The sequence below is a fragment of the Pan paniscus genome, chromosome 2 (assembly GCF_029289425.2).
Source record: "Pan paniscus chromosome 2, NHGRI_mPanPan1-v2.0_pri, whole genome shotgun sequence".
NCBI classification, from domain to species: domain Eukaryota; kingdom Metazoa; phylum Chordata; class Mammalia; order Primates; family Hominidae; genus Pan; species Pan paniscus.
The window spans coordinates 136,008,066-136,021,242 of NC_085926.1; the positions used below are offsets into that span (position 1 = coordinate 136,008,066).

Sequence of the window (13,177 nt, forward strand, 5' to 3'; positions counted from 1 at the left end):
CACACACACATGTTCACATCATTTACAAACACACACACTCTCCATACATTCATGCATATACATACACTAGACATGTACCCTCTCCATAAACACGCACACCTCCCACACGTGTACAATCTACACACACACACACACACACACACACACACACACACACACACACACACACACAGTAGAACCTAATGAGACACCCCCAGGCTCTCTGGCCATGAGCAGCATCTCTGAAATCTGCTCCTAACCAGTGAGAACAGCCCCCCAGCAGCCTTATGGTCCCAGCAGTGCTGCCCAGTGGCAACAGTTGCCCCAGTGGCTGGGGCACACAGCCCTCCCACTCTCCCTGCCTGGTGGAGATTCCTCACCGTGTGGTAGCTGTGGGTGCCTGTCTGCATTAGCAGCTGCTGCAGGGTGCTGATCATCTTGCGACGCCGGCGGCTCTCCTCCCGCACACCCTTGAGCTCGTCAGCCTGGCGTCCCAGCTCCTGCTGACCACGCTGCTGCTGGCCCAGGCTGGTCTGCAGCCGTGCCTCCAGCTGGGCAACGCTGGCACTCAGGCAATCCTGGCAGTGGAGCAGGTACTCAATGATGAGCTGCGCCAGGCGCAGCACCTTGAGCAGTGCCGGGTCCACAGGCTGCCCACAGCGGCTGCACACCTCCCGGTCCAAGTTGCAGAAGGTGATGCCAGCAATATTCTCCTGCAGAGTGGCCACATCCAGTTCCCGGGCCACGCGGTCTACATCCAGGGTGCTAATGCGTCTCCAGTCCATGCTATCATGGCGAGGCTGAAACTTGAAGGTGGGGAACGTGTAGGCCCCAAAGAGGGGGCCACTGAGGCCCTCAGCAGTGGCAGCTGGGGACTGCATGGGCAGAGGAAGCCCTGAGCTGACCACCAGAGGAGGGTGGCACCAAGGCCACGGCAGTAGGCCAAGGAGCTGAGAGAAGGCCTGGAAAATAAGAAGAGAGTCCAAGTTAGGTGAGGTGTGTGTGGCTGCACCTACTGTATATCTGGCCAGCAAGGGCCTAAGCGGGGCAAAGTGAGGTGTCTGTGCAGCAGCTGTAGCATTCATGGTGTGTGCTGACATGGCCAGAGCTGTGGAAAGAAAACATGGGCTTTGCAATCACACAGATGTGGATTGGAATGCTCTGCCTTGGGCAAGTCCCTGCACATCTTTAAGCCTCCTGTGTCTAAGGAGGAACATGGGTCCCACTGTGCAGGCCTGTGGTGAGGAATGAGGCAAGTGAAGCACCCAGCCTAGTGCCTGGCACATAGCAGGTCCTCAGTGAGCCCCCTCTGCAAAGCCCATCTCCACTGCAGGAATGCCTGGCAAAGGCCTTTGTCAGCAGGTGACTATCAAATTTAGAAATGGGTCCTTCTGCAACCCTATTTTTATCTCAGGATAAAGTCCGACAACTTGCTGTGAGTGACCAAGGTTCCTAATGTCTACCCTGTCTTCTCTTTCTCATATAACTACAGGATTCTAATGGAACACGAGTGAACTACCTTTCCCAGCTTCTCCAGCAATAACGTGTGATCATATGACTAAGTTCTCTCTCCTAGAATGTGAGTGAAATGATGTCCACCCCTGTCAGGAGGGGCTTAAGAGAGTCACGGAGTCTCTGCCACATGGTGCTCAATCCATCATGGGCTTTTTTTTAACTTAACAGTTAAGTAAAAAGATCTCCAGTTTCTTTGCCAAGACTCAGATTCTACTCTCTAAACTCTTGGTGAGCATATGAACTGTTCTCTCTGAAGAGTAATTTGACAATATCAATGGGAATTTTGAACATTCCACTACTAAAAATTATAATTATGCTACAAACTCATATGTACAAAGGTACTTGTGAAAAAATTGTCATTGTAGCATCTTTTATAAAAGCAAAGTAAAAGAAAAAGTAGAAGAAAGCAAAGTACAATGTATCTCTATGCAATGGAATATTATGCAGCTATTGATTGGTATAAAGCAGACTTACATGTACTGATATGAAATGATAATCTCCGATATATATATATGTAAACACACACAAAATAGGCATATATACCTCTATTTCTGTTTTAATGACATATTAATATAATCACATTTAATAACTCACCAAAGTGAAAGATATATATCATATTAGAATGGTTGTCTATGAGAGGAGGGAAGGAAATGGGAGTGTGGAATGGGGATAAATAAATGGATGGATGGTGTGTGGGTGGTGATGGTCAGATAGACAGGTAAATAGGCCTTCACAGACCAATGATGATCATTTTATATATATATACACATACACACATACACACATATTCAGTCATCTGTCAGTGTCCATGAGGGATTGGTTCCAGGACCCTCCTCAGATACCAAAATCTACAGATGCTCAAATTGCTTATACAAAATGGTGTAGTATTTGCATATAACCTATACACATTCTCCCACACACTTTAAATCATCTCTAGATTATTTATAATACCTAATACAATGTAAATGCTATAAAAATAGCTGTTATACTTAATTATTTAGGAATAATGACAAGAAAAAAACTCTGTACATGTTCAGTACAGAAGAAACTATCCTTTTTTTCCAAATATTTTTGATCCGCAGTTTGTTGAATCTGCGGATGCAGAATCCACAGATATGGAGAGTCAACATATATATACACCCATACACACACATACATATGAAAGACTCATATTTGTTATAATTAGTTTTATAATGAATAAAATATGCTCATTTATAATTCATATATATGATTCACTTATGTATATTATTTCATAAGCATAGACTGTTTCTGGAAAGATAGACAAGAAGCTATTAGCAATGGCTGCCTCTGGGAAGTGAAAATGGAGATTACAGGACTTTTATTTTTCACTTTCTACCTCTCTGTACTATTCAAAGTTCTTATCATCTTCTATCACTTTTATTATTTTTTAAAATAAAACATAGAATTTCAGTTCTTGCAGAAGTGAGAATCTGACTAAGGCAACAAGAGGTACACTTTACCCTATTTAATCAAGTCTTTCGAGATTACATGATTCAGTCTTCTTTCTTTTTTTTTTTTTTTTTTTTTTTTTTTTGAGACAGTGTCTCGCACTGTCGCCCAGGCTGAAATACAATGGCGCGATCTCGGCTTACTGCAACCTCCACCTCCCGGGTTCATGCAATTCTCCTGCCTCAGCCTCCAGAGTAGGCGGGATTACAGGCACACTCCACCACAACTGGCTAATTTTTTGTATTTTTAGTAGAGACAGGGTTTCACTATGTTGGCCAGACTGGTCTCAAACTCCTGACCTCGTGATCCACCCGCCTCAGCCTCCCAAAGAGCTGGGGTTACAGGCATGAGCCACTGCACCCGGCCCATGATTCAGACTTTAAAAAGTGCAATAGAAAGTGCACTTAAAAAAGTGCAATAGAAAGTCAAAGAAGTCATCAGCTTCAGAAGGAAGGCCTTTAAAAAATGGTAGGACTAGGCTGGGCGCGGTGGCTCACGCCTGTAATCCCAGCACTTTGGGAGGCCAAGGTGGGTGGATCATGAGGTCAAGAGATTGAGACCATCCTGGCCAACATGGTGAAATCCCGTCTCTACTAAAAATAGAAAAATTAGCCGGGCGTGGTGGCGTGCACCTGTAGTCCCAGCTACTCAGGAGGCTGAGGCAGGAGAATGGCGTGAACCTGGGAGGCGGAGCTTGCAGTGAGCCGAGATCGCGCCACGGCACTCCAGCCTGGGGGACAGAGCGAGACTCCGTCTCAAAAAAAAGTGGTAGGACTAGGTTGGCCAAAAAAAAAAAAAGAGAGAGAGAGAGAGAGAAGGGCCTCCAGGAACAGCCCCTGACCCCACTGAGCCACAGTCTTCTTCTGTGAAAGGCAGTGACAGGCCAGCCCTGCCTACCTCACAGGGTGCTATGAGACTTGGAGAAGATGCAAGGGGAAGGTGCTCAGTGATAACAATGGCAGCTCTGCAGGGAGTGCCACCCTCTGTGCTACATACAAACTCCTAATACAAACCTACAAACAGGTATTATTATTCTCATTTTACAAATAAGGAAACTGGTTTCTGGAGTGGTTCAGTGGCATCCCCCAAAGGTCATATGTTGAAAACTCAATCCCCAATGCAGCAGTGTTGAGAGATGGGACATTTAAGGTGATTAAGTCACAAAGACTCTGCCCTCGTGAATGGATGAATGTCATTATTGTAGGAGTGGGTTAGTTATCACAGGAGTAGGTTCCTGATGAAAGGAGGAATTCAGTCCCCTTCCCTCTTGCTCTTATGCTTTCTTGACCTTCCACTCTCCACCAAGAAATGATGCAGCAGGAAGGCCCTTGCCCAATATTGGACTTCAAGCTTGATATTGGACTTGATATTAGACTTAAGCTTCCAGAACTGTGAGAAATACATTTCTTTTCTTTATAAATTACCCAGTCTGTGTCATTCTGTTGCAGCAGTACAAAATGGATGAAAACAGGAGACCAGATTTGAAGTGTAATTGTAGGTTCATCTGGCACCAAAGCTTATGGACTTTGAACCACTCAACATTGATTCTTGGGGCTATTCCTCCTAAAATTTTGCTTTGATCAGATTATCATCCTTTATCCCTTAAACCTCCAATTCATCCATTTACTCACTCCTCATTTATAGTATGCCTATGTGGGCCCAGCCCAAGCTCAGGTTCTGGGCTATGGAGCCATATTAACCACACAGCTGCTCCCCACCCTGGAGCTCAGCATAGCTCCCTATTCCCACTGTACCAAACGCAAACCTCTTAGCCTGGTCTTGAGACTGCCTACAGGATGCCACTTGCCCACCTTTTCAGTTTCAGATCCATCCTTCCCTTTCTCAGATACTCTTTCCCAACAAGTACTCCAAAAAGAAAACCAGCCTGACATAAGCACCCCCACCATGGCCATGAGAAGACTAGCACATTTCTGCCATGTTATGAAGGAGTGCAGTGGCGCGATCTCGGCTCACTGCAAGCTCTGCCTCCCAGGTTCACGCCATTCTTCTGCCTCAGCCTCCCAAGTAGCTGGGACTACAGGTGCCCGCCACCATGCCTGGCTAATTTTTTGTATTTTGAGTAGAGATGGGTGACATGATACTCACCATGCTTAGCTCCAAAGCTGCAACTGTGCCACCAGAGCCTCAGAGACGACTACTCACAACAAGCTGTGCCTCGGAGCAACAGCAGGTTACCAGGCATGCTGTGGGCAAGGGTAATAAGACACCTGCTTCCTGATGTCCCAGCTCTTAGGTGAGCTCACCTAAGAACTGTACTGTTTAACTATTTAAGCTTTGGCGTCAGATGTTTGCCAACAGTCCTCTCTCTAATAATAAAGTCAAGAACTCTCCATCAGCCACTCTCTCTCTCATCTCTCCTCCTACCTTTTTGAATGCTCTTCCTTAAACAGTGACTATTCTTTCCCCTTTCTTTTATGACAGGGTGTGCCAGTGCCCCCTTGATATTCTGCTATCCACCTGCAACCCATTTCTCCCTGCACGCTATCCCTAGGAATGAGCTCACAGCTTCAGCTACTATAGGCTTGCTCTAGGCTGAGCCTCAGTCACCCCCAAATCTCTTTCTCTCTAGCCCCTCGGTCTCTTGTGATCTTATACCCAACCATTCCATACTGATTATGCCAGGAATTGCAAACCCAAGTTCCACCAGGGCCAGAAAAGTAACATTAAATGCACAAAATGTAGCAGATATGAAAGAAACCACAGTACATGTGTTATGATAAATGGCAACTCATTCTCCATCTTAGTATCCAAGATACAATAAGGCAGTGGTTCTCAAAGTGTGGTCTCTGGACCAGCAGCGTCAGCATCACCTGGGAATTTGTTAGAAATGCAGATCCCCAGACTTACTGATTTAGAACCACTAAATCTGTGGAGTGCTAGGCTAGGAAACATTAGGGATTATGGCAAACCTGAGAGTGCAGGCCCTGTTTAAAGTGGGAAACCACTATTGAGCTCCAGTCACAGGGGAATGGATTTTGTGTTCCTTATTGGCTAATTCCAAATACACTGAGTGATATTCAAAGACTTCGATGAACTGTTTCCAAAAGTACCTTTCTAGCTGCATCTCCCATTTACCATATTACTTGCCTTCCACACTTTCATACTTCTGGGCTGTTTATTTTATGTATAGACACTGTTTTTAAATGCTTTACAAAGAAGCACTCATCTATTTCTTAGGACAAGCCCTTGAGGAGGTACTATTATCATCTAAGCCACAGAGAAATAAAGAAGCTTGCCCAAGATCCAGAGGCAAGATTCACACCCAGGCAGCCTGGCTCCAGTCTGGGCTAGCCTCTATTCTATGCTGCCTCTTGGTATAGATGGTCCTTTGCCACCTCCTTTTGTTCCAACTAAAGGTCGACACATGTTTCAAGGCCCTGCTTATAAATGATTACCACCATATGGGAGTGTAAATTAGTTCAACCATTATGGAAGACAGTGTGGCGATTCCTCAAGGATCTAGAACCAGAAATACAAATTGACCCAGCAATCCCATTACTGTGTAGGTACCCAAAGGATTATAAATCATTCTACTATAAAGATACATGCACACATATATTTATTGCAGCACTATTAACAATAGCCAAGACTTGGAACCAACCCAAATGCCCATTAATGATAGACTGGATAAAGAAAATGTGGCACATATACACCATGGAATACTCTGCAGCCATAAAAAATAATGAGTTCATGTACTTTGCAGAGACATGGATGAAGCTGGAAATCATCATTCTCAGCAAATTAGCACAGGAACAGAAAACCAAACACGGCATGTTCTCACTCATAAGTGGGAGTTGAACAATGAGAACACACAGACACAGGGAGGGGAACATCACACACCGGGCTTCCTGATATCCCAGCTCTCAGGGCTTAAAACCTAGATGACAGGTTCATAGGTGCAGCAAAACACCATGCATGTATACCTATGTAACAAACATGCACGTTCTGCACATGTATCCCAGAACTTAAAGTAAAATTAAAAATAAAATAAATAGATCCCATTTGTCTATTTCGGCTTTTGTTACCATTGCTTTTGGTGTTTTAGTCATGAAGTCCTTGCTAGAAACCATCATTCTGAGCAAACTATCACAAGGACAGAAAATCAAACACCGCCTGTTCTCACTCATAGGTGGGAACTGAACAATGAGAACACTTGGACACAGGAAGGGGAACATCACACACCAGGGCCTGTTGGGGGATGGAGGGCTGGGGGAGGGATAGCATTAGGAGAAATACCTAATGTAAATGATGAGTTAATGGGTACAATAAACCCACATGGCACATGTATACATAATATAACAAACCTGCACGTTGTGCACATGTACCCTAGAACTTAAAGTATAATAATAAAAAAAAACTTCCCACAATAAAATAAATAAATAAATAAATAAATAAATAAATGATTATCACCATAAATCCCTGCTAGGCTCACAGTCAAAGTTCCCTGCCCCTCCCCTGGGCTTCCAGAGCGCAGAGCATACACTTTGTCTGTCAGGGTGTCTCTGCAACATTCATATCTCCATCCCATCAACAAATGATTCTTGAGGCCCTACTAAGTGCCAGGCATCATGACTGGCACTTGGGATCAACGATGACCTGGGCAACTATCCCTGCCGTTGTTAATAAAAATAGTTCACATTTCTGGAATTCTATTATTTTCCATACACAGTGCTAAGGCTTTACATGTATTATCCCACTTAATTCTCACAACAACCTATTATGCAGATGAAGAAACACAGTGTGAACAAAGAGAGGAAACAGAGAGAGGAAACAAACAGGGGAAATGACTTTCCCACAGTCACACAACTAGTAAGTGATAGTGTCTGGCTCCAAAGTTTTTTTCTCTAGAGAGACAGAAAAATACACAGAAATTAACTCACAGAGCGGCAAGTGCCAAGACAGGAGCTGGGAAAGGGTTCTCTGGGAACACCAAGCAGGGGCCCATACCAGGACACTTCTGTCTCCTTCCTCCCCCACTCCCCTGGCTGTGAACTTTACAGGGGCTGAGACCATGGCTTATTCGTATCTGCTGTATCCCAGTCCCCAGACCATTACCTGGCACCCAGATTGCTACTGAATGGAGCAAAACTGTTGAAATCTCAGAATATCTGACTTAAAAATTCTGTTATTCTTAGGGTCTTGAAGTAATGGGGCTATGGACTGCCAAGAGTTAGTATAAAGAGTAAAAGCTGAGTAGGAATCCCTCATTCGGACTCATTGGAGGGAAATGCCATTCAGACTTAGTAAATGCTTTATTTGTTGACCATCTGCATCCAGAGTTTAATCCCATGGGCTACTAATATGAGCTGAGAGTGCAGGAGTCCCGGCAGGTGGAATCAGGCATATCAATGAGAAGTCGCAGTGCCCACACTGACTGTCAAGATATGGCCTCAGTGTTGGAGCTTGCTTCCTGAGCAGCCCTGAAACCTTCATACTTACACTCTGAGCATACTCCATAAACACAGAAGGTGGCTGCCCCACTCCCAGCTACACAGAATTAGGGGTCTGAGTTCATGAGGTTTTAATGCACCTCAAAAGTATTACTCATGTCTTTTTCTAGAACCCTAAGGGTCCAATTCTTAGATGTCCTAGAGCTCTGGCATTATAAGATAGAGCAGGGCCAGGCGTGGTGGCTCACACCTGTAATCCCAGCACTTTGGGAGGCTGAGACAGGCAGATCACCTGAGGTCAGGAGTTCAAGACCAGCCTGGCCAACATGGTGAAATCCCGTCTCTACTAAAAATACAAAAATTAGCTGGGCATGGTGGTGGGTGCCTGTAATCCCAGCTACTTGGAAGGCTGAAGCAGGAGAATTACTTGAACCCGGGAGGTGGAAGTTGCAGTCAGCCGTGAGCAGAGACTGTGCCATTGCACTCCAGCCTGGGCAACAAGAACGAAATTCTGTCTCAAAAAAAAAAAAAAGATGGAGCAGAACTGTGGAACTTGAAGATGATTATGATGATATGATGATAGTATAATAGGTAATATTTATCAAACATCTATATGTCAGGCACTGTGCCAGCCTTTAAAAGTAGTAATTCTAAACTCATATAGCCTTGTAGATGGCTATGGTTCGTCTCATCTCACAGATGTAGAAACTGAGGCTCAGAGAAGCTAAGGGCCCTGCTCACTCAGCTACTAAATAATGAAGCCAAGATTCCAACCAAGTTCTATCTGACTCCAGAGCTTTTGAATTATGCCAAACTCTTAATAATTATGATAATTATAATGATATACAAATTATTTTCCATTATGGAAATTACAATACCTGAGTTTTCTTGACCAAAGTGCAAGCGCTGACAGAGTTTACAGCAAATCATGACAGGGTTAGTGTTGGGGATTCTAAATTCTCCCTGTATTTCAGCAGGGCTTGTCTGAACCCGACTCAGCTCCACAGCTTGCATCCTGATTAGGATAGGCGGACAAAAAGCCAAATGAGAGTGTTGCATGTTACCTGGAAACCACACACCCCAGGGGCAAGGACATCGTGCTTTTTTCAGACGAATTGTGAGCAGACGGCTTTTCCCACATCTGGGAATAGAAACACAAGGAAGAAATGACTCACTGTCAACCAGGCGCAGTGGCTCTCGCCTGTAATCCCAGCACTTTGGGAGGCCAAGGCGGGCAGATCGCCTGAGGTCAGGAGTTCAAAATCAGCCTGGCCAACATGGCGAAACCCTGTCTCTACTAAAAATACAAAAATTAGCTGGGCGTGGTGGCTCATGCCTGTAGTCCCAGCTACTCGGGAGGCTGAGGCAGGAGAATCACTTCAACCTGGGAGGCAGAGGTTGCAGTGAGCCGAGATCGCACCATTGCACTCCAGCCTGGGCGACAGAGTGAGACTTCGTCTCAAAAAAAAAAGAGAGAAGAAATGACTCACTGTCATTAGGAAAACTGAAGCTGTTTAATCACCTTTAGATATATTGACAGGGTTTTGGGAAACTTCCCAATCCTAGACCAATATTATGAATAAGGGACCCAAAAGAATATTTGTGTTAACATTCAAACTTGCTTCATTGTTAAGAGTTGGTTTCTGCCTGGGACAATCCCACACCCATCTAGAATACAGAAAACCCATCTACCACCCTTGCTTTGCACACTCCCAGTGACAAGTTGTTCACCACCTCACAAGACAGCCATCCCACTGTGAAACAATCCCTGGAGACTTTATGGTTCTTCTAAAACCGGCCCACCAATAATCTGTCAAAAATAACTTCCTCGAAATTGGCCAAACACCTTATTTTTTAACATAAACTGACAGCTAGACAACAACAACAACATCACCACTTTATTGTCTCTTCTGCTTCCTCAAGAATGCAGTCAAGAGGAGAACTTGAGGGAGCCAAGTTTCCAAGGTGGCTGCCAGGCAATCATTTACAAACCTGCCCTGGCTCCCAAGCTAACTTCAGCAGTGCCCACTGGGGGATCTCAGGCGTGTCATTAATGCTAATTGTTGTGGCTGCCAAGGAAACCTTCACACAGTTTGCAAACAGGCTATGCACACACAGTATGCAAGGGAGCTCCAGAGACCTCAACAGAGATGACAGGGACCTGGGAGCTCTCCTGAAGTACTGCCACTGCAGAGCTTAGCCTTATTCTCAGATTCCATGGTGTTCTCCTCTTCCACTCTTCCCTGACCCTCATGGGGGCTGCAGCGACTCCTAGAACCTTCAAGCAGCGAGACAGAGGTCCCCTCAACCAGGCGCAGAGCTCTCCTTACACCTGGCCTCCTATTCCCAGCAACTTTAAGGAGATATTTTTAAGTGGCCATGGTTTTATCAAAAGCCTATTAAGTTTTTGCCACAAAAGGATTTTATTTAAAATAAAAATAGGGGTAGGTATTTGACTGATGTCTCTTGGGAGTGTTTTAGAGAAGAGGAATGAATACTGACATGTCCTATCTTCCCAGACGCAGAATTGTAAAACAAACAAACATAATTGCTTTTCACATGTAAAAGAAAACTGGCTTAGAACATACTAGCGTTTTCTTTGCCATGAAGGAGTTCACCTTCAGTGACTAAGCCAGAACTACTAGAGTTGTCAGGCCTAGGGACAGGAGACATTGCCAGTGCTTAGCCAGGCTGGCCAGGACTAACCTTCTCTGCAAGGAGTCCACAAGAAGCCTCAGGGGCAGCCTTTCCCTGCTCCTATCAATTTGAGTTGAGCAAAAAACCTTTGACCAAATACCAGCTCCATGGCACAACCCACAGCTATGGTGCCCACATGAATTCAGGTTTCTGTTCCCAACCTGAAGCATACAACTTCATGAGGCATTTTATCAAGTTAGATAGTATCAAAAAATATTCCCAGATGAGGGAGGTGTCTGACCAAGACTGTCAGAAGGCCCCTTATCAGCCACTAGACTGGAGGATCAGCCTTCCCTAAGCAGGATTGTTCTCACTGGCCAGTCCTCACATCCGAGAGGGGGAGGAGAGGTGCTAGGGGCTGCAACTGAGAAGGGAGATCACCCACCCTATCTGCAGATGAGGGTGTGAGAAGCCAAGTCAGAACACCCCATACTTCCCAGGCCTCTCTCCAAAGTCCTGTTAGAAATCGAATTCCAGGAGACCAGGCAGGGGCAGCCTAGGCCCTGGGCCCCTAGGAAGTGCTCCGTGAACTAGGCCCTGCCCAGGCAGCCTCGGACCCCCTCCTCTGCCCTGCCTCCTGATCCCTGTCCTGCACTGAGCAGGTCTTCAGTGGACTTTATGCGCAGCCACCTCGGGATGAAAATACCACGTCTGACTCCTGCTGAGGTCCAGCCCAGGAAAGGAAGAAGGGGAACGAAAGATGCCAATGCGATTGCTTTTAAATCACCTCATTACTAAAAGAATCCTCCTTTACCTACGGCACTCAGATCATCAAGCCCTCCCAAATCACTTTTCTTTTTCCAAAAAGTAAAAACCCAAGGCCGTCTTCCCAATGAAGCCGAGTCTTGGGGCATCCCGTCATTCGCCCCCCGCGCGCGGGTCCTTCCCTCCCCGGGCGCCGCAGTTCCGAGCAGGCCGAGGGGGCCGGGCTGCAGGGCGGCGCCGGGCCAGAAGGGCGCGCCCTGGGCAGCGCGGACGCACGCAGCTGGCTCCTCCCGCGCCCCGCTGCACCCCGGCAGGGAGTTCGCCCCCGCTAATGTTTAACCTCCCGAATCGCTGATCCCTCGGACTGCAGCCAAGCTACCCACCCGCCCCGCTCCCGGGACGAATTCCTGGCATAGTTTTCCCACGCGGCCCGCTCACCGTGGGGTCTCCCCTACTCGCCCCACGTCCGTCTCCAGACTTGCTCCACCGCCCCAGACAGCCCAGAGATGGTTCCCGGAATGCTCACCGCCCGCCGTTCCCGGGATGCTTCCCCAGCCCCCCGCAGTCCGGGCGCTCTCTGCGGCGGAGGCAGAGCCTGCCCGGCCCACTCCAATGCCGCCAACCTGCGGGACCGCGGACAGAGAGCTCCTCGGTGCGTCGGTCAGCTCGTGGCTTGAGGTCTCTGGTGCCTCCAGCTCCTGCTACAGCCGCCCCGCCCCACCTCAAGAAGAGGTGGAGCCTCTCCCGGCCCCTCTGGGACGAGCTATTTTTAGGTCTGTAACGGATGGGGGAAGGCGGGAATGCCACGTTTAATCCGTTAGTAAAATCCAGGATCCAAGTAAATGGCTTCCTGGCCTTGCTGAGAGGCTGGACTTGCCCCGGTTTCCCCACACCCTGCCTCCGGTACAATCGATAGCCTGCTGTGCAGGGGCGGCCGCAGCCCACCCCCCCCCCCCCCGGGCAGATAGCCCTGCCCACCCTCCTAAAGGGACCGTCCTGGTTTCTTCCTGACCGGATCCCAAGCTAGGAGAGTTCTTAGGGTGTGCCCCAGGTCTGATCAGACAGACGGCAGCCACCTTCCCTCCGCAGCCCCCACTCACCACCCCCTACCCTCCCAACCTGCTGGTTTGCCCTGGGGATGCCAACTTGGAAACCCAGGACTGAAAAACTTATTTTTTCTCCTGATGTTAGTCCCTGATCTCTTCCCATAGTAGTAGTTGCTTTGCTGAGATTCTGTTTTGTGGGCACCATAACTGTGAGTTGTGCCATGGAGCTGATATTTGGTCAAAATGTTTGTTGCTCAACTCAAATTGATAGGAGCAGGAAAACGCTGCCCTGAGGCTTCTTGTGGACTCCTTGCAGAGATGGTTAGTCCTGGCCAGCCTGGCTAAGCACTGGCA

At 47.0% G+C, this 13,177-nt stretch overlaps 1 protein-coding gene across 14 annotated transcripts in view; it reads right to left on the reverse strand.

Annotated features, from left to right (window-relative positions):
* The window catches only part of DZIP1L (DAZ interacting zinc finger protein 1 like), a 97,886-nt gene extending 85,156 nt beyond the window's left edge, over window positions 1-12,730 (reverse strand). For 3 of the 14 annotated variants that reach the window (XR_010111657.1, XM_063602949.1, XM_063602946.1), the window contains exons 1-3: window positions 12,304-12,670; window positions 9,254-9,390; window positions 360-941 (exon numbers count right to left, since the gene is read on the reverse strand). Coding sequence is in view for 11 of the 14 variants with exons in the window: in XM_063602949.1 (XP_063459019.1) it covers window positions 360-860 (501 nt within the window). In the remaining 3 variants the exon portion in view is untranslated. Of the gene's footprint in view, window positions 1-359; window positions 942-9,253; window positions 9,391-10,269; window positions 10,396-12,303 lie in introns of those variants that run through there. The other 11 variants (XR_010111659.1, XR_010111658.1, XM_063602944.1 and 8 more) reach the window with 8 other exon arrangements.
* Window positions 12,731-13,177: the final 447 nt, after the last annotated feature.